General features: G+C 37.0%; 1 protein-coding gene across 1 annotated transcript in view; it reads right to left on the reverse strand.

Annotated features, from left to right (window-relative positions):
• Positions 1 to 2,427: 2,427 nt before the first annotated feature.
• LOC135717164 (trichoplein keratin filament-binding protein) overlaps positions 2,428 to 21,859 on the reverse strand; it is a 100,133-nt gene continuing 80,701 nt past the window's right edge. Inside the window, exons 3-4 of the mRNA XM_065239123.1 lie at positions 6,396 to 6,687; positions 2,428 to 3,788 (exon numbers count right to left, since the gene is read on the reverse strand). Of these exons, the coding sequence (XP_065095195.1) occupies positions 2,584 to 3,788; positions 6,396 to 6,675 (1,485 nt within the window). The 5' untranslated portion in view covers positions 6,676 to 6,687 and the 3' untranslated portion in view covers positions 2,428 to 2,583. The remainder of the gene's footprint in view (positions 3,789 to 6,395; positions 6,688 to 21,859) is intronic.

Below are 21,859 nucleotides of genomic sequence, written 5' to 3' on the forward strand. Positions count from 1 at the left end.
AAGAAACTTCCGCTTTGCGCCTCTCTTATTTTTTCACATATTCAGGAATTCAGGCCTATTTTGCATACGCAAAAAATGGAGACAGACCATTCTTGATTGCCGGAATAAACGCAGTGGACCTATGGTCTACGGATGTATTTGGCTAATGACATTTGAGTTTCGAATCCGTTCTCCACCCTAGTCTCTTTGCGCAAGCGTTCTCTAAACCGTTGTATAGTTGGCAATGCACCCGTGTACTGAATGGGAATTGTGGGTTCGGATCCCACCGGTGCCCTTAGATTTTTTTCGCAAATTTTCTCACACACACGTCTCTTACCGATGATATGTGCTTACCTCTCAGTATGTTCAAACTTTCCTATAAACAATTAAATTGACTGCAAAGCCGCTAAACCGTAAATCATATGTTTGAATATTTCTAAACTTTCAGCTACGTCTAGTTTCCAAGGCGAAGATACAGTCCGCAGGATATTAATGTTATCCTGAGTCAAATTGTGCCCCTTTGTAACGATATGTTCTGCAACCTTGAATTTAAATTCATAATGAAGTCCTTTATCCATCTCTTTGTTAGACTTTTATACCTCTGCGATGTGTTTCTTAAACTTTGTTTCCAAAGTCCTTTTCGTCTGACCAATGTAGATTTTATTGCAATCTGGACAAGAGATTTTGTAGACTCCGGCTTTCCCTAAGACATTCATTGAATCTTTTGTTGATCCTAACAGTGACTTCAGCTGATTTGTCCTGCTGCTGAATACTAAATCTAGGCCAAAACTTCTAAACTTTGAAATTAATGGTTTGGTAATGTTTTTGTCGAAATTCCCCGTTTTAAACCCTCAGTTACTGGTGTAAGAGTTGTCGAAATACGCCTAAAATGATCCCTTGTTCTTTTATCGATTACTGTTTGAATTGATAAAGATGATGCTACCTATTTTACCTTATATGTGATACTTATAATCACAGAATCCAACTTTGAATCGTAGACCAGGTCCATTAACAATACACTCGTTCCGAGAAGGGAGTCATGGTACCACTCATCCTGTATAGTCATCTTCTTCTTCTTCAGGTTCGCTCACCACCCGGAATGAACATTCGGTGTTGTTAGTTATATCAAATAGTGTTACATGCAAACGAAAAGAGATACAACAAGGATTAGTTTTTTAAAGCAATAATTTCATCTGAATACCCAACTAACCATATCTCAGTGACATTGACTCACTCTGAACCTACATTTAAAGTTATTTTGTGATTATATGGTTACTTTGGTACTCACATGAAATGTTGTGCAGGTACCACAAGTTCAACAACGCCCAACTATGGACAGCTCAATGTTAATACAATTTACTCTTTGAATCAGCGTACACCAAAATGATAATCTACTAAGAAACACCTAAGAATTTATAGAGATAAAGCTCAAAATTACAATTTTAACTGATTGTACTTTATAAACATTAAACTGTCCAATATTAGACCCTTCAAACACACGGCGCCTGCACGGTAATGTAGGCCGTCAGAATGGTTCATCGGTTGCGAAGTGAAGTGCTTCTCAAACTGAAGCGATACATTTCTCAATTTTTCAACGTTATCCTAACGTAAATTTAATATTATCACCCATATTGGTTCTCACTGAAAAATGGTATCCAGTTGATCGAAAGCAAATTTTCTCACTTTTAATTTGGCTTTAAAATAATTGATATAGCTTCATTACAGCCAGAGATATTTGTATTTTAGTAAACAAACTTTTATTAGGAGAAATTTCATGTTTTAGCTGTATCTAGAAAATTATCCTATTGAGATTTCTTCTAACTACATTTTTGGATTCAGCGCACGGAAATGACCATCAGCGTACAAAGTTCAAATATGCTGTAAACTAGTGTTATAAGTGGGACAAAAAGTACCGAAACGCTATTTAAAGGGCGCTTTTACGTTAAATCGTTTTGGTGTCTTCGGCGCACTTATTTCTTGACTAATATTGAAAAAGTGCGCAGAAGACAACGGAAAAGAGCATTTTTTTTTTAGATTCCGCACATTTGAAGTGTCCAGTTATAAATGCAAAATACAATAAGTAATTTAATCAAATTATCACACGGAATGATAAGGAAACGCGACCGAACCAGTAAAACTCTGCAAATTCAGCAACTAAGAAGTTTTAATATTGACAAAGACTTGAACAAACCCAATTCTTAAATAAGGCATCGCTGACAGCAAAGCTACTATAAGCGAATTTGTTTATTATCAAGGTTGGAACTAGTTCCAACCCGTGCTAACCCGAGCATATTGTCAGTTAACACTGACGTTTGAAAGGCAACAAGCAGACCTAATCTTGATACCCGATCCAGGTTGCATCAAATTCGTTATATGAATGGATTTCGAAGAATGTAAACAAGGTGGCATATTAAAAAAAGTCTTTACTGCATAAATCTTTAAAATCGTCCAAATTTGGAAACCTAAATGCTCCAAGGCACTGGGAAATTCGTAGCACACTATTAGTCTTTTGGAGTTATTTATATTGGCTTACAAACTAAAAATATCCATGCGTAATTCAATACACACTCTCATCAGCAGCAACCATACATACCTGTTCCTTCACTAGCACCAAGCCACTTTCTTTCGGCCAAATTTTGGAGCCGATAGTGCCGCCGTTTCATCCGGATCCGGAGTTACCTTACGTTCGCACAATTTCAAATCCCGTACACTCAGGTCGTCAAATGGAAAGATACTGCTAAATGTGGAACTACGGTGCGAATTCTGTGTCGACGGTCTGCTATCGTTCATCCGCACCGCATCCTGTTGCACCAACAACTCCCGTACCTGATTCGACGAACCGACGACTGTCGAATCTCTCACCTTTTCGCTCATCAATTCTTTCAATTGTTGATTTGAACTTTCTATAGCTTTTATGTGAGTTTCACGAACGTCGATAAGATCACGTTGCCGTTGAATACTGTCCACCAGTTTGGTCTCGAAATCAATTATGCGATCTTCCAACAAGCATCTCAACTGCTGTTCTCTGATCAGTGCTTCTTCATTCCATTTGTCTTCCCACTTGGAAAGGTTATGCTTGGCTTCCGATTCGTACATCGTCTCGATCGCCGTTTGCTGATCGATCTCCAAATCATATTGCAGCTGAAACTTCTTTCGCAGATAATCGATGCTTTCATTCGACTCCGGATTGTCAATGGCTATTCTCTGCAGTAGCTGCAGATCGTGCTTCAGATCGTTACGAACCGCTTCCGACCGATCGCGAAGCAACATTTTGATGCGCCTCAAGTTGTGCATCGCTACGACCCGATCACGACGTCGATCGTTGTAAACTCGCAGTTGTTCAAGCTCTTTCACGAATTCCTCCTTCTTAGTGCGAAGTCGCATTTCATAGATTTTCAGTTCGTTCATTTCCTGTTCCCTGGTTTTCAGTTCTTTCATGTGAGTTTCCTGGTGATTTCTCAGCTCTTTAATCTGCTGCTCCCTCAGTTTATTCTTCTCCAGAAGTAGCTCTTCGTGACGTCGTGCTTCCTCGTGTAAGCGAATTTCTCGTTCTTGGTTTTCTTTCCGATCCTTCTCGTTCTGCAGTTGCAGTTCAACTTGGCGATCAAGCCAGTTCAGTTTGGCCATCGCTTGGTTGGGATTTTTCGAGTTCAATATGACGTCGTCTCGATCGTATCCCATGCGCCATTTGGTGTAGAGTCGAGCTTCCAGGTCCATGCGGCGTTTCGCTTCTTCGACGTCGTTCAGACGCGAACGGACTCCCTCCAGAAGTTCGGTTGGAATGGGTTTTGGTTTGGGACGGAACTTCTCTGGAAAGATAGAAAAGATCTTTTCAACCGCCTGTTTGTCTGTGGACATTTGACAACTTTGATCGCGTCCGATTGCTCCCATATCTCATAATAAAATGTTTCTTATTAAGAATATCCGAAAAAAGTATAAAATAAAGTAAAAAATAAATTTCTGCTTTTTAAAATCCGCAATAACTTGGGAAGGCCCAAGACGAACAATAAATAAAAAAGATAATAAAAAAAGAATCTTGCAAATCCATACGTTCTCGAGTGACGTACGAACACCATTCCATACATTGTGTGTGGCAGGACAATTTCTCAAAATCACATTATACCATCTGTTCTCTGTTTATGGCCGCACTACTGTGCCCATTGATTTAACACACGATGGGTCTTTATCCAGGATTCGCTGCCATAAAATACTATCTAAGGTACACACCTGTGTAGAATTCTTATGGGCGGAGTTTGCTGTGCGCTTTGACCGTCACCAAATGAGAATATAACATAAGCGCAACAATATTATCCTACTAAAAATGTGTAACTTGAATCTGTAACAAAATTTGATAAAAACAACCAGATGTTATGCCATAACTTCAGCTTTCTTAACATATTTAATGAAAAAAAATTGGTTGTTCATCAAGAAAATCAACTTTCTATTTTTTAACTTGGATTTAAAGTTATTTTTTCCCTTAGTGTATTTATTTTTATAAAGTTCGTTTAAGTCTCTACAACTTTTTTTTTTAAATGGTTCGTTTATTTACTAGGCTCAGTCGTGTGTGACACTTTGCGGAGCCAAAAATCAGTAATGTTTGAATTTACATTTTAAACAGCAGTAGTTCTAGGTTAGTATTGGATACCATTACTCGTATCGGGCTCGAGATTAATGGGCAACAATTTCTATTGGAAGGAGCTAGGTAGGAAACTGGTTCATGTAGCCTCTTTCAGATACTACTCTCGGACGGTTGAACAAATCCTGGCTGGGCAGGGGCAAGTATCACAGAAATAGGAGGATAATAAGACTGGGACACAACGGCTGAAAATTGTTTGGAAAGGAGGGGATGGTCACATCAATCTCTAACATCAGACAAACAAAGGAATTCGTAGATCGCCTGCATGTAGGGAAGATCACGGGTTCCCAATACATCTCTTACTTCACGAAAGCATTGTCTACCTCGGGCTATCTAAAATCTAGGGTATCCAAAAGTCGTGCTCTGGAGTGTCATTACCCGGGCAATACTAAACTACGTGATCGATGTCATCATAAACGGTTCTGCACCAACATAAATATATTGCTGACAATGAGTTTATTCTGTAGAGATGTGCGTCTAGCGAGTAGTGGTTGGACATAAGTCTTGACATCACGCGAATGAAGCCCCAACTTACATCCAGACCTTTGAACAACGCTCTCGATGAAACATTTGGAATAATGGAATGTAACCACCGCCCAAGGGAATTACTTGTCCAATCGTTTTGCCAACTTAAAAGAGAACTCTGATGTACTAAAGGGAAAAATTCATCATGTGAAATTCTTCTATCGTAAATCTCACCTTGCGAGTTGAGTTTTTACAGTTGTCATTCTTGCATTTATTGCAAGGATCCAACTCTAATTGAAAGGTTCCGCTATTTATACCCTTCGGAGTGTTGAAACACCCTCCAAAGGCGCGCCCTTCTGTCAGTCAAAATTGGATTTCTTAGCATCAACATTAAGGAATGACACAGATAATGACCATGCATCAGAACCCTAGTCTTAACCACTTCAAGCTAGACTAACTAACTCATTTTTTCCTTGTTTCAAGATCATCCTCGGTGGGCAAAGCCGAGTCTTGTCACTATCAACAAGGCATAAAAAGTAACAAAGACTAAGATGTGTTCCTTTGATTACTGATTACTGAAAAATCCTGTTCCCCTAGTTTGAAGTAGTCAGGACTAGGAATCGGTGGTAGATCTTACATCCCGTAACGTACCACGAAAAAGTGATCTACCCACGTTACGGGGCTGTCAAAGTCATAGGATAAGTTATTCCAATCGAGCAGAAGACCTGTCAAATGGATATTAAGATGTCGCCTTTTTACCCAATTCAGTCTCTTTAAGGTAGATGTGTTATATATTGGATTTGACAGTCACAACATACCCCTGTAGTCACCGAATCAGTGCTATGACCCAATGTCATCATACAAGGTCTGAAATAACAGGCAGCTTGCTGGTGTTAACTAGAAGCAAACATGTTATAAACATTTCTGTGCAAGTGAATGACGATGTCACGTCAGCACAACATTCCATACTGCGAACAGCAGACGTGACGTCACAGAAAACAGGTGTTTCGTGTAAAAAGATAAACATTGCGATGAAATACAAACACCACTAAACATTTCCACATTTCACTAATACCAATAGTTGGGTTGTGCCAGATCGTGTATGATTGACATCGGTTATGGCTAGCATAATCCATTTGACGCGTACTGCAGAACCTGTAATCAAGTCTGTGAGGTTTTTGATTTTAACATTAGTAAATTAAACATTAGAACAGGTTTAAGTCATTTTAAGCAGTGTGGTCGAAGACGATGATCTAAATAAATTATTGGTTGCTAACAAAAAATTATCATAAATGCTTGATTTCGGAATCCTTACCTTTAATCTCTTGCTGGAAATCATCCTTTTCCTGTTGCAACTTTTCCCTCAACTTTTCACGTCGCTCGTTGATTGCGGCTTCCCGTTTTTCAGTCTCCTCACGCTGACGTGCAGCTTCCTCCGCTTGGCGATAAAATTGCGGGGAATTCCACGATTCAAATCGCGAAGTGATACGACTCCACTGATCATAGTACCGTTCGACGGCTGCCGACTTCTGGAACTTGATCTGGTCGGCTTCTCGGCGTTTGGCGAGGGCTGCCTGCAGCTTTGCACTTTTCATCGCGGTTACTCACTGAAACGGATGAGACGATGTTAAATATGACTAATGGGTGTACAGTGGATTCTATTTTTATGCGATTCATGAATGTGTTTCGTGCAAACAAAATCATCGTAAAAAAGTCATGTAATTTCGGACAAATTACATAGTCTCAGGATTTATGCATCCAAGACCTCTGCACTTGCCCTTAAATATGTCTTTGTTTATGTTTGCATGTTTATATTTGCACAATAAGTCCCATGAGGGCAAGATGTCTTCAATGACAAGGTCAGTGCACAGTTCTATTTGAAAAAACGCCTCTTCCGTAAATCCTTAAATTTACCCATGCTACCTGTCCACATTCAAAATAATGTTCACGTCAATGCTACGTAAAAACATACGTAGATTTTTTTCCATCGTACTTTTCACGTAAGGGCTACGTGATTCTCATATGGGGCACTCATTTCATGAAGCTTAAACGTCACAGGATTATCACATAGAAGTTACGTGATACTGTTGATAGATTTCATAGTGATTTCTTATACCATTATTTTTACTGCTGTTGCTGTTTTTTTTCTTGATTTTAATGTATATTACAATCAAATTCATGGAATTTCTCTATTCGCATTAAAGCTTTACATTTATTATAAACAAAAGAAAGAAAAAACATTGCTATAAAACCCAAGCAGGAACTCGACGTTTGGTCAACGTGCCTCCATGGGACAATTGTACTTCCCGGCTTCGTTGTAACTCCGCCATCGTTTCAGCTGCTTATTGTGTCTATGCCAGCCATTATCTTCCCGTTCCGGTGATGATCCGTGAGCTGTAAACTCGACTGCTGCAGTTGAGCAAAGTTGAGCTGTTTTTTTAAATGCAGGAGTCGTACATGTTCGCTTCCGTCGCTATCGCTTATCACGCTGATAGTATCCGAGGAGAATCCATGGTGGGGCTGGAAAGGAAAAACTGCTTTCACTACTTACCACCTTCAAATAAACCAATCAATACACAAATATTTTACAGCATAATTCAAATCTTATACTTACGTTTTCAACCAGTCAAAAAAACAACAATAACAAATCTACATCTTTACACTCACGCCACCATTTTGAACACCCAACTGAGTGCCTTACTTTTTTCATGCGTGGAATTCACTTAATACTTACGTGAAACGCACAAAGATTCTAGATATGTGAAAATTACGTAATTTTCATTGGATAAATAAATGTGTTTAGTTAGAATTTATTTTAAAATTCAGGTAACATTGCATAGATTTTACGAGAGTCACGTAAAAAAGACTGAAGTGAAAAAATTGAAACCTTACGTGATTTTTCAAGTGTGGATTATTTTGAGTGTAGAATTAGCCTGCAAGGCCATTGAAAATGACCCATACGTCGTACGGGGTTGATTACTACAAATGGTTGAAGGGCGTAAAACATTAGTAGGGGAAATGCAGGTAATGTCGGCCTAAGTGTCCCTAATTTGGGCCCATACATAAATTCAGCAATCGACTAAATTTTCAATAGCAACCAAAAATATCCATTAGTAACGTCCCAATAACGCGTTCATCTAGATTAAATTGATAAATAGCAGATTTTTAGCGATGGGCCCAATCTTAGATCCATAGGCCAACATTAGAGACATTTCCCCTATATGATTTTTGAAATTAATAAATACAGCGGCTGTGCTTCTTGCATAACCCTTTTATAGGTAACCCGTAAAACTCTGAAATTGACAAATAAAGCGTCTGGACTTTCCACATAAATCCTTTAGAATTATTCTCCAGATTTATAAATATATAAATGGTCAAACAACCGTAAATACTTTTGTAAATAACTGTCAAATTGTTGAAACTGATAGCTCACTCACTAATGTGCTTCATTTCGTAAAAAGTATTTGCATTGATTTATTACCCTTGATCTTGATTCATAACACCAAAATACGAGTCTATGGTCTACTCTAGACAAACAATGGTTTATGAATGTTTAGTAAAGGGGTTACTTTTAAAGCAGTATAAATTTCACAAATATCTTTGATTCTATAGTAGTATGGCCGCTGTTGCCAAGATTGTTAAAAATGGGAAAAAATACAAAATATGGTAAATTGACCGTTAAAATGTGCCTTACAACAGCACCAATTTCATCACAACAACGACAGGTTAGTTTATTATTATTATTAGCAGCAACCACATATAAAACATATTGACAGTATTCTAACAATCTGAACCAAAGGTAGAGCGATAAGTGAAATTCAAAAATCTCCCATAGTAATTCGCTAAAATGTTCATACAAACTTCAAACCATTTGCACGACCGCTACCATTTTCAGGGCTGATGGCAGTGTAAAAATAGTGAATTAGACACAAACATCATTTAAAATTGACTAAAAAGTAACCAAAATAAATTTAAAATTATCATAAAACATTCGGAAATAGAATTATGAAAATTGAAGTATTATTGACTGATTGATGTAAAGGAAAAATATATATTTTAAAAGTATTACAATGCACTTCAAAAAGTGATCCGCTATCAGCGCTTCATTGTTTGAACGAACTCATATTATGGGGTTATGCGTCATGAGGATGGCCTTAAAAATTGCAATTTTTTTTCAACGTGAAGCACCCTACTCACCCACGCTCACTTTCACCACCATTAAGTTGGGGAAATTTGGCTCTACCTGTTAGTGGTGTTAGTTTGCGTAGGCGACCTACCAGTTGCGACAAATGGACGTTGAAAGTAATTGTTTATAAAGACTATACTAGCATTTTTATAACTTAGTTGGGTTGGCCCTAGTGGTCCTTAACAATTTTTGGCCTAATTGGCACTATCTTAAATTTTCTAATGTTCATTTTTTAATCAAATTAATTTTGATGCACGGGCCTCCCTTAGGCTCAGTCGTTTAAGGCGCAGCTACAAAGTAATACCATGCTGGAGGTGGCTGGGTTCGATTCCTGGTCCAGTCTAGGAATTTTTTTGGTTGGAAAATTTCACGACTTCCCTGGGCATAGAGTATGATTGTACTTACCACACAATTATACTTTTTTTAAAATAACTTGTAGTTTATTTATTTTTAGCTAATAGATATCACATTCAATTTGTAAAAATTTTACTCTTCTAAATTCAGAAGGAATTCTAGTTCACAAACATCTATTCTGTTATTAATATTTGCATTAATATAGTTGATGTATTTATTAAACAATTTAAGAATTTGATTTCTTCTGGCTGCTGCAATGTTGCCCAAGATCAACTCGGCGAAGGAAAGCCGTTGCCACCCGCCAAGAGTCGTCATTATCCTTCGTTGTACGTGCGTCCATGCTGCAGCTATACGAGGGCACTCGCAGAACTTGCGCTGTAGCGTTTCAATAGATACCATGCAGTGCTGACAATTCGAATCATTTGCACGTCCGATAATGTACATTAATCTGCGATGCTTCGTGTTCTTGTTGAATAAAAAAATGGTACAGGCATCAAAAGCTCTCTTATACCTGTGGAAGTGCATCTAGAACACTAAGTTGAGAGCACGCAATAAGCTAATGTGCGATCAGCAATAAGCTTGAAATGTAATGAAGAATAAGAAGGTAGAACATGTATTTTACTATCTATCTTCGCAAATAAAACCATGAAAATTTATTTCAAATCTGAATAAGGCCCTAGGGAGCATCTATTAAATACGTAATGCTCTAAGGGGGAGGGGGGTTCACAGATCTGCGATAAGCAATGCATTAGGTATAGGGAAAACGTGACGAAAGAGGGGAGTGACGTACTCCCCTGGGGCCAAACACTGAACCACTAGCGCCAAAAATGGTACACTTATCCTACATTTAAAATTGGAAAACACGTAATTTCGAGCAAATCAAGTAAAATTTGGGGGCGACCCCGGCGTAGTGGTTAGCATCATACCTCTCACGTTAAAGTCACGAGTTCAAATCTTACCCCCGACAAATGACCCAAGAGCGTTAATGTGACAGTAATAAAAAAAAAGTAAAATTAAATCATGTTAAAAAGGTCGCGTAAAAAGGGAATGCAGTGTAATTATCGGCGGTGCTGCAATTCGACGACGACAGTTCAATGGTTGTATACGATCATTTCCACCCAGGAATCCCCAAAAGCAGTGTTTGTGACTCTGACAGTAACTATTAACGTTATCAGTCGCATTGTTCTTTTTGTTTTAGTCGATACTAAATAAACTAAGCACACACGCCACTGTAGTTCATCACAGGCGTATATTATCAATCGTAGTTTCTTATCATGCCGCAAATTTGCATTACTGAAACACGTTTTGCGATAATGTGCGCTTTTCAAGAGTCATTGTCGCAATGTTACACATACATCAGTAAACAATAGATAACGGAAATTCACAGTGTGTCACTCCTTCAGGTGGTTCCATTGATGAATAATGTCGTAAAGTGATTGGGAAAAATAACACTAAACAACTTTACTTATGTTAAGCTGACTTCCGTACACCAAATTTACAATAAAAAAGCACTCATGTATTTTTTTTCTAAGTAGCACCGTTTTCGAGATGTAGCGGTTTGAAAGTAGATATTTTTTAAATGTTGGTAGTTTTTTGGCCATTTTAAATTTATTTCGCGGTTTTCCAGTTCCGACAATATTTTTTTAGGAAAGATCAGAAAACATGCAAATTTTACATTTTAAAAATATTTACTTTCAAACCGCTTTATCTCGAAAACGGTGCGACTTTGCAAAATTTTACTCAGGTGCTTTTTTATTGTAATTTTTTTAAACTTTCATTATATAAAGTCGAAACAGTAATTGGACCAGGTTTTGGATATTTTTCCAAAAACTTTTTTTTAACTATAACTTTTTCGACCATCACTTCTCCATCTTGACCTATAGTGCAATAGATGGCATTTTTGTTCCCTAAAACATATCAACAAATAACAAAAAGAATAAAAAATCGTTTTTGAAAAAAATGTTTTAATATTTTATTTGAAATTAAAACAAACAGTTGGGCAATTTTTTTAGAATGCATATTTTTTTTCATTATCTGCAATATTGCCGAAGACACCAAACCGATCGGGCAAACAGTTTTCGAGTAAACCTCAAAAATAAGGTTGGATTCAAAATGGCGATAAGAAGATACAAAATGGCATTGTCGGTTATAAGGAACGTTTCTGCAAATTTTCAACCAGATAAAAAAAATACAAAAATAAACCGATTTTCGAATTTGTAGGCAATTGCTCTATATTGATGATTGCAAATACATATTCGAACCTATTTCCGTTTTAAAGTCAACCGAATTTTGAAATTTCCATAAACTGTTTCATTTTATAAATGGAGGGTGATTTTGTACAGTGTACATACAGCCCGCAGACGCGCAGAGAAAAAATCTGCCAAAAATCAGCACGGAATGATTTTTCATCAGCCCTGAAAGTGTTCACCAGTCTACCGAACATAAGGCATTGTGCGTGCTCAACCGAAGTATAAGTTGTTTTTCTCTGGTGCTGGATGAGAAGTAAAGCCGTTGGTCCCCGGTTCATGAGTTGATGGGTCGATAAGTAGGGTCCAGCATTGGTGCTCAGCACGGAAAACAAATCAAGGAAAAAAAAAATAAAAACACAGGTGGGTAATTTTTCGGGATAGTTGGGGATTTTCCGCTGGAGGCAATTTCTGTTTATGTTTCTGTCCTCCCGTGTCTATCGAAGGTGCCTCGAAGGGTCTAGCGTATACTTCGCCGCCTAATGTCTCTATGTCCTCTTCCTGCGTGTCCTCCTGCTGCGTGTTCTCCTTCTGGACGTACACCTCATCAAAGGTGAAGAGGCCGTATCCCTGCTTAAAATTCACAACAAAATATTATTTCAAATACATAATTTTTATTGCACCTACCGTTCGTCTTGCGTCTCAGTTATCAGTTAGCACCACTCAGCGCTCAAACATCAAAATTATGTGTGAAAACACATAATCTTCAACTATAAGATGTGAACCATAATTTTTATGGCAGCACACATATAAATAAAATTGGTCACGCATATACGTGTTATGGGCTATCTTATAGTAGGTAATTATTATAATGTTTATGTTACACATAATTATTATAATGTTTATGTTACACATAATTATTATAATGTTTATGTTACACATATAATAATAATGTTTAGAATCTATATATATACCTATCTATATCTATCTATCTATCTATCTATATATATAAAAATGAATTTCTGTCTGTCTGTCTGTCTGTCTGACCCTTATAGACTCGGAAACTACTGAACCGATTGGCGTGAAAATTTGTATACAGGGGTTTTTGGGGCCGTGGAAGGTTTTTATGATGGTTCGAGACCCTCCCCCTTCTGTAAGGGGGGGCTCCCATACAAAGAAACAGAAATTTCTGCATAACTCGAGAACTAATCAAGCAAATGGAACCAAATTAGGCATGTGGGGGCGAGTGTGGGGGTATAAGGAGATAATCATAGGGGGTAGCCTCTTAGATAATAGGGGGGGGGGGGCTACGTACAATATAGCATGTTTTTTTTTAAATCGGCACATAAACTCAAGCTAATATTGAATCCCGAGCAAGACCGGGCACACTCAGCTAGTATATATATAAATGAATTTCTGTCTGTCTGTCTGACCCTTATAGACTCGGCAACTACTGAACCGATCGGCGTGAAAATTTGTATATAGGGGCTTTTAGGGCAGGGAAAGGTTCTTATGATGGTTCAAGACCCCTCCCCCATCTTTAAGGGGGGGGGCATACAAATGAAACAGAAATTTCTGCATAACTCGAGAACTAATCAAGCAAATGAAACCAAATTTGGCATGTGGAGGTGATAGGGGGTAGCTTCTTAGATAAGAGGGGGAGGGGGAGAGATACGTAACATATAGCATTTTTTTTTTATTTAAATGGTGCATAAATTAAAGCTAATATTCAATCCCGAGGCCGGGCACACTCTTAAAAAAAGTATGTGCACCACCCTAATAAAAAATTGTATGGTTGATTTGCTTAACGACGTGTTCTGGGTATCAACCAAATCATTTGTGGAATAGTTCAATGATTTGGGTTATCGTTCGATTATGGTTATTTTTTTATTAGGGTAACCAAATAAACTTTAAGTTTAGAATTTTATTAGTGTAAGAAACTAGTGCTCCAAGCCCGTTATCGCCGCGAATCATCTTGAGCTTCCGTTCGGACTATTGCTCAACTATCGCGAGACATTTCTTGCAGGTTCTCAAGACGATTTACGACCATTTTATCCGGATTTATCATCAACGAAGACGATGTAGTACGTGCTTCCGCCGAGTGAATTCACTTCCAGATATCAGTGAGCATCGATTACCGCAGCAGCGTGTGAACGTTTCCTGCTAAAGGGATGCCGGCAACGTTTTCCAATTGGGTACAATTCGCTCTTCACTCTTTGGGTTAGGGTTCTAGTAGAGTTGTTTTGATAACATTGCGGATTGAATGATACCTGCTTCTCTCGTAGGTCTTCGGCGATGAGTACGAGGAATTGATTGTAGTTTGAACACCTTTTATGCAGTGTGAATCCCACTAGCGTGTACAGGAATCTTGTTAAGGAGGGGCAATTTTTTTCTATGGTGCATTTAATCTGAGGATGGGGAGTACTACAAAGTACGTGGTAGATGGTGCTGTCCTCCTCCCACTTTTTCCCTACTGTTCAATTTAGCTAATTTTATTTATTTTTTGTTCCGGTGGTGGTTCATCTTCTTTACATGACATTGTGCAACGACGTAATCATGTCATTTTGAATACGGTTACTTGTATACTGGCAATTTTTCGCACCTTCCGCCAAGTGTTTTCAATCACAGGATCGTAGTTAGCCACCAACTGGGTGGCACACTTTCCGCTCCTTCCGAATGTCCACGAAGTGGTCGGCTACCTTTGCAAAGTATGCGCACAATATCGATGAAATGTTCCATTATATAGCGATTTTCTAGCCGCTTTGCCTTACTAGCAGCAATCATAGCTGTTTTTTGGTGGTCCAGTTCTTCGTCGATAGCCTTCCTGGTTTTGAAATTCTTCCACGCTTCCATACTACCAACATGGGTATCACTGCGATTGTGTTTGCCCAGCAACTCGGTCGATTTCTTCCAAATTTTTGAACCCTGTAAGAATCATTGTAATAATGTTTTGCGTCATGCTCTTCTTTACAGGTTAAAAATACAAATCAAAGAAAATATATTCTTCAAGGTACTGGTATCATCTTTTATTCAGTTACCTTTCTGAAATTTTGTGCAGTATGTTTTTGTATAATTTGAAGGCATCGTTACAAGTTTTGACTATTTCAAGTAAGTATTTTTGTAAGTCACACTATAGTCACTTTACTTTTACCGTTGCGAGTACGTTGAACTTGGTCATTTTCAGCGAAAATTGTAGTTTTAATTTTTTTCAAATTTTGATCTAAATGCCAAGGCTAATAAGATCATTAAAAGGTTTAAAAAATATATAACGATTGGACCAAAGGCGCACAAAACTATTTTGATAAACGAGTACAGGATTGTTAACGGAATGACGATTTGTGCGAAGGATTGAGCATGTCAACCACGGTAACAAATGCCTTGAAATTTTCAGAGAAGATTCTTAGACAAATTCTTAGTAAGACAACAATCGACCAAGGTTCAATGGCAAACTTATACCTAATTTTCCATTAGGGAATCCAAAAGCTGTTAAAATACAGTTTGTACAAATGCGAAAAAGTCCATCATCAGAATTCCTTAGGTTCTTTTAGAACTTTTTAGAACTCTATGAGCTCTTTTGAAATTCTTCTCAAGTTCTCTGGAATTATTTTGAGAATACTTCTTGACTTTTACTCAGAACACCTTGGAACTTAAGTTCCCTTAGAGTTTCAGAAGAATTTCCTCAGTATTATCTAGAAATGATTCCCGGAAAGAGCTAGAAATTGGTACTCCCTTGAAATTTTCCTCAAAATCCCTCTAGAATTTCACTCAAAATTTAATTTTCTCGGTATTCTTTTCGGAATTATCTTGGAACTATCTGCAGGATTCACTAGAAACTATTCGCAAACATTTCATGGAATACTCCCCATAAATCTTTTGGAACAGTCCTCAGAATTCAATATCATTGAGGATCTTCTCGGATTTTTTAGAACTCTCCGAAGAGATCGTTTGAAATTCTTCTTAGAAGTCCACTGGAATTATATTTACAATTCTTCATGATTTTTTTTCTCAGAACACATTGGAACTGAAATTCCTTTAGAGTTTGAGAAATTATTCTCGGAATGAGCTAGAAATTATCCTCGGAATTCGCTTGAAATTTTGCTTAAAATCCCTTTGGAAGTTCACTCATAATTTGATTTTCTCGGTATTCTTTTCGAAATTATATTGGAACTATCTGCAGGATGCACTAGAAATTATCCACAGAATTTTATTTGAAATCTCTCCAGAAATATTTTGGAACTGTCCTAAGAATTCAATATCCTTGAGGTTCTTCTCGGAATATTCTAGAACTTTTTTTTTCAGAACACCTTGGAAATGAAATTCCCCTAATGTTTCAGAAGAATTTCCTCTGTATTCTCCAGAAATTCTTCCCAAAATGAACTTGAAATTATCTCCGAAATTTCCTTGAAATTTTCCCCAATATCCCTTTGGAATTTCATTCAAAATTTGATTCTCTCGATATTATTTTCGAAATTATCTTGCAACTATCTGCAGGATTCACTAGAAATTATTCGCAGAATTTTCATGGAATCATCCCCAGAAATCTTTTCTTTTGGAATTTCTCTTCAGAATTCAATACCCTTGAGATTCTTCTCGGAAGTCAAGTTTAAGTTGTCCGTCCATTCACCAAAACATTATAGTTTTTCTACCAGAAATGTTCAATAAAGCTTGCTCCTCTATTCACAAGAATTGTGCAATTTTTACATCAGGAATTTTCAATTCAGCTAGCCCCTTCATGCAGCAGAATGAATCTTAAACCAGAATTTTTCAATACAAACTTGCCCCCAGAAAATTTAACACCAGAAAATTGTACACCAGAAAATTTCAATTGACCAAGAACGATGCAAATAATTCACCGTTAATGTTCAAAAAAATTTGTTCTCCAATCTTCTGATTGGTGCAGATTTCGTTTTTCTATTTTCCACCAGACATTTTCAATATAGGTTGCTTCTCCTATCATCAGAATGTTGCAGGTTTTCTACCAAATAAAACTTGCCCCTATTTTCAGATTTTTTAGCATAAATTTTCAGTAAAGCAGCTTCCCTCCAATCATAAGAATGGAGCAAATTTTACACCAGAAATTATAATTAAAGTTTGTTCCTCTATTGAGCAAAAGGATGCAAATTTGAGACCAAACATTTTCCGAAAAGCTTGCCCATCCGTTCACTAGAACGGTGCAGATTTTCCTCCAGAGGTTTTCAATATAGCTTAATTTAAATAAAGCTTGTGCCTTCATTTACCAGACCAGAGTAAGTTTTCCACCAGAAATTTTCTCATAATTTCATTTATCAGGGCGATACAAATTTTGCACTAGAAATTTTCAATAAAGCATTCTCCTCCATTCACCAGAATGGTGCACCAACAATTGCAGTGAAGTTTGTTTTACCATGCACTTTTGTGGTGCAATTCTCAGGCACCAGAATGGTGCAAATTTTCCACCATAAATTTTCAATGAAGCTTGCATTCATCAGAACGATGCAAATTATGCACCAGAAAAATGAATAAACCTGGCTTATACATTGCGAACGTTCCACAAGAAATATTCAGTTAAATGTGCACCTCCAAATTTTTAGCGTTATTCAATTTTTACACCTGGGTTATTCATTTTGATTAGTTCCTCCATGATTGATGGTATTTTTACACCAGATATTCAATAAAAAGCTTTCTCTTCGATTTTCCACCACGAAGGTGAATTTGTTCAACCTTAAATTAGCCCTCTTCTTTTATCCCTCCATGAACCACCTTGAAAAAAAATTACAACAGAATTTTTTTGTATGCACCACGGTGCAATTTTTTGACCAAAAAATTTCAAAGAAGTTTGTCCCTTCATGCACCTTTGTGGTGCAATTTTCAGACACCATCTCAAAGGAATTGACGCAATAAAAGGTTTACAGTGCGCTTATAGTATGAAATGAAGTTATTTTACCTTCAAATCAAGTTATCAAGTAAGTAATTTGGAAATGTGGAAATAAACATCTTATTTATAAAAGGAGGGGCAATTAACCCCACCTTGCCCCACCCTGTAGTGTATCGGTTCCTGTGAGGACGTCATAAATGTAGCAATCTATTGATGGCTGCCCGTTGGGGAGAGTGACCTTCCTCCTGGGCTTTATCCTCACGGCAAATGAGAACGACCCAAATTTGAGTTTAGTTTACTCATAATCGCAGAAAGTGCAGTAAATTTGTCTCGTGTTTTTCTGTGGAAAACCACAAAAATCTGCCGGAAAACGAGGAAAATTTATGAAAGTTTTACTGAGTCTATGAGGTGTACCAATAGACTGAGTGAATCCAATCTTAACTTTTCTCATATTCGGGAAGTTGTTCCTGGACAAACCTGGAAAAGCATTAGGTAAATTTACTCATCGCTGAGTTCCTGCACTTTGTGATTTAGGAGTAAGCTAAACTCAAATTTGGGTCGTTCTCATTCGCCGTGCTGCATTAACGATTGGATAGCCAAGAAAAGGTTCGTCCCGTATGTAACTGTTGCTATAAAGCTCCGTAGACACTTGGTGTGATCGGGATGTATCTTCACTATTCTGTACATTTTTGGGGTGTCTGCTGTAAACGCGAACGCGAGATTTGAACTCGTGACTTTGGCGTGAGAGGTTATCTTAACCACTACGCCGGGGTCGCCCCCACGCAAAAAAATGTTTACCGAAACATAAAACAATGTACAGTATCACTGGATCAGCGAGAGGGGGGGGGGAGGTTTAAGGCAATCCAACAATACCTTTTTTATTGAAGCAACCCCCACACAATCCTTAAGTAGATTTCACTGATGCGACAACAACGGTTCGTAATTTTGTGGTGGACGAAGCAGGTTTCAATATAGAGCATGGTGAATTCGATTCATTCTTCTTTTTCATATATTTCTCAGTGAAGACGCAGTAAGCCGCTCAATACTGGCTGTGTGTAGAACTTCTTCTCAATATACACAAATCTTTGTTTGGATTCAACAACTTGGTCAACATTTGCACAAAACGGTAATTTCACTAATTATCTTCTGGTAGAGTCCCTGGAAGATTTCTTCTCATGCTGCCTCTTCAGATGACAGTGCTGGAATGGTTGACAGTATCTCAGACTCCCAAAAAATTCGATCTCCTGCCCAGCTAATGTTGAACCGCTTCGCTGCAACGGATGACCCTGTAGTCGGTAGAGTTGACAAAACCACCCTATCGAGTGGTAAGAACGTCCTTGTAAAGAATCTATAAAAGATTTATAGGAAACCATTCTTTTCTGTAGAATAAATTAAATTTAAGATAGAGGATTTGCAGGTAATGTCGGCCTAAGTGTCCCTAATTTGGGCCCATACATAAATTCAGCAATCGACTAAATTTTCAATAGCAACAAAAAATATCCATTAGTAACGTCCCAATAACGCGTTCATCTAGATAAAATTAATAAATAGCAGATTTTTATGCGATGGGCCCAATCTTAGATCCATAGGCCAATATTAGAGACATTTCCCCTATACTGCCTATTTAAGGCTGTATTATTTTAGTCTTGCGAATGTCTGATTTGTTACCAAAGCATCTGCTTCAAAACGTGATTCAAACAGTAATATTTATAAAAGGAATAATCCAAAATTGAAGAATTTTTGTAGAAAGTGTTTGAAATATCAGTGGTTCTCATATTGGCCCTCATGGACTCAATATAACGGTATACCTCAATATAACGTAACTGACGGATTTCACGCTAACTCGTCTTCGGAGTTGGCAGCACCCTCTCAGAACCTTATGAAACTTTGTGGGTGTGGAGACTTAGCAATTTTAAGCAACTTTGAGTACTTATTTTTTTCAAAATTTATCTCGCCTAACATTTGATAAGGGTCAAAGTTTTTTGTCGATTTTTTTTTCAAATCGATATAGCTTAAAAATGACAAGCCCTACAAAATAGTGATGTATGGCGAACTTTTAGCAAATAATCTGAAATTTTATAAAAAAATTTAAATAAATTAAAAAATTGGTTTCTACACTCTAAAAAAATATATTTAAAAATTAAAAGTCATTTTCCCAAAAATGGTACCCCTCAGATTTGCTTGATATTTTTTCTCATTTTCTAACTTTTCTTCATACATCGCAAAGTGGGCGCTTTTAAGGAAAAAAAGTTGTTCGAACAACAACTTTTTCATGTTAATTTTTTTTTAGCGTGTTTCACTCAAAGTCGAATAGTAATACGCGCACAACCTTATTAAAATCCGTTGAAACTTAATGAGCATAAAGATTTTGATGTTTTGATAATCTGGGCGTGCTTAAAACAAAAATCTAGCCTAACATTTGAAAGGGCCTAATACAGAGGATTTTCCTGCATTTCGAATGGTGTTTTAATAAATGAAAACTCTAGTGTTTTTGTTTAGTGCATAATTTATTTTCCTATAATTCTCCATACATAATTTGAGTTTTTCATTGATTATTAGTCTATCGGAAACAGAGTGAAATTTTTCGGAGTTTCCTTTGAATGTGAAAATCGCTTAGTAGAAATTATGTTTTGAGAAATAGGTACAAAACAATGAAATTTTTGTGTACCAGGTATAGTTTTTACATGACTGAACAGCTCCTTGAGTTCATCGGACATCTTTGTGTATTGATCATTTGATATGAAGCAGAAGTTCAATTTTGTTATGCTTGTATCTGTTTGTTTAACTGCCCAGTCATACAGTTCTTGTGGAGTTGTGATTGTGTTTCCATAATCTCGAGCAAGACTTGCTCTCTTTGCCATTCGTTTGAGAGTTCCTCCAATTGCGTCACATGGGCCTTTCCCATGAGACGTTGCGAAGAAGTGCCATTCTGCTTCCAATCCATACTTGGACTTGAAGTTGCACAAACTGGCAAAATTCTTTTTATTTTTGTAATGAGCCGCTGCTCCATCTGACATGAAAGTAATTTTCGTGAAACTAATAGATTGTTTAATGAAATCTAACAATTTTGATATAAATAACTGAACTGCTATTGTATCATGGGTCAATACTTCTGAAATAATAATAAAGCTTAAATTTTCCAACTTGTTTTCTTTTATGTAGTAAATTTCGAAAGGATGTATCGTAGCTTGATTATTGTTCCAATGATACCCCTGTGCTGAGTTTTGAATAATAAATGAATAATTTTCAGAAAAGTCGCAAATCACTAAAATTGCAGCACTACACTTTCAACAACTATGCACTACAGCAACTATGAGCATTGTTGTGATATCACCAAACTTAAATATTAGATTATGTCGGTAGAAACAGACTGCGGTGCTTTAAGTTTATACCTTATATCTCTCATGTGACTACCTGCGTTGTTATATAACTGCTATATAGCAGGTAACTTAACGATTATTTTAGGCATGCCTTAAATAATCGTTAAGTTACCTGCGCTATTATATGTATTCACTTGAGATATGAGGTATAAACATATATATGCATATTGCTTACTAATGGACACACCTAATACATAAAAATAAATGAATGATTATTTTTCTAATTAAATTAATCACAAATACATGAATTGAAATCTTTTCATGAATAAAACATACTAAGTGATTTTTACTTAGTTTACCTGTTGATTTGGAACAATTTGAGGGTGGTTTTATAGAAGTTGGATAGAGTGTATGCATATATTATAATACAATCCATCACAGGAAAGTGCAAACCATGCTGAGATGGCTGTTCCTCATTAGAACGTTTTGTTCTGAACTCTTATTGGACGATTTGCAGGTAACTTCTCTGTACCCTTTTCAAATGTTAGGATAGATTTCGCCCAGATTATCGAAAAGTATACTCATAAAGTTTAATCGAATTTTAATAAGGTTGTGCGCGTATTACTATTCGACTTTGAGTGAAACACGCTAAAAAAAATTAACATGAAAAAGTTGTTGTTCGAACAACTTTTTTTCCTTAAAAGCGCCCACTTTGCGATGTATGAAGAAAAGTTAGGTAATTATATTGCCTTTCATGAGAAAAAATATCAAGCAAATCTGAGGGGTACCATTTTTGGGAAAATGACTTTTAATTTTTAAATATATTTTTTTAGAGTGTAGAAACCGATTTTTTATTTTATTTAATTTTTTTTATAAAAT

This window comes from Ochlerotatus camptorhynchus, unplaced genomic scaffold, assembly GCF_037179485.1.
Source record: "Ochlerotatus camptorhynchus isolate MF236.1 unplaced genomic scaffold, CSIRO-AGI_Acam_v1.1 ptg000051l, whole genome shotgun sequence".
In the NCBI taxonomy this organism is placed as follows: domain Eukaryota; kingdom Metazoa; phylum Arthropoda; class Insecta; order Diptera; family Culicidae; genus Ochlerotatus; species Ochlerotatus camptorhynchus.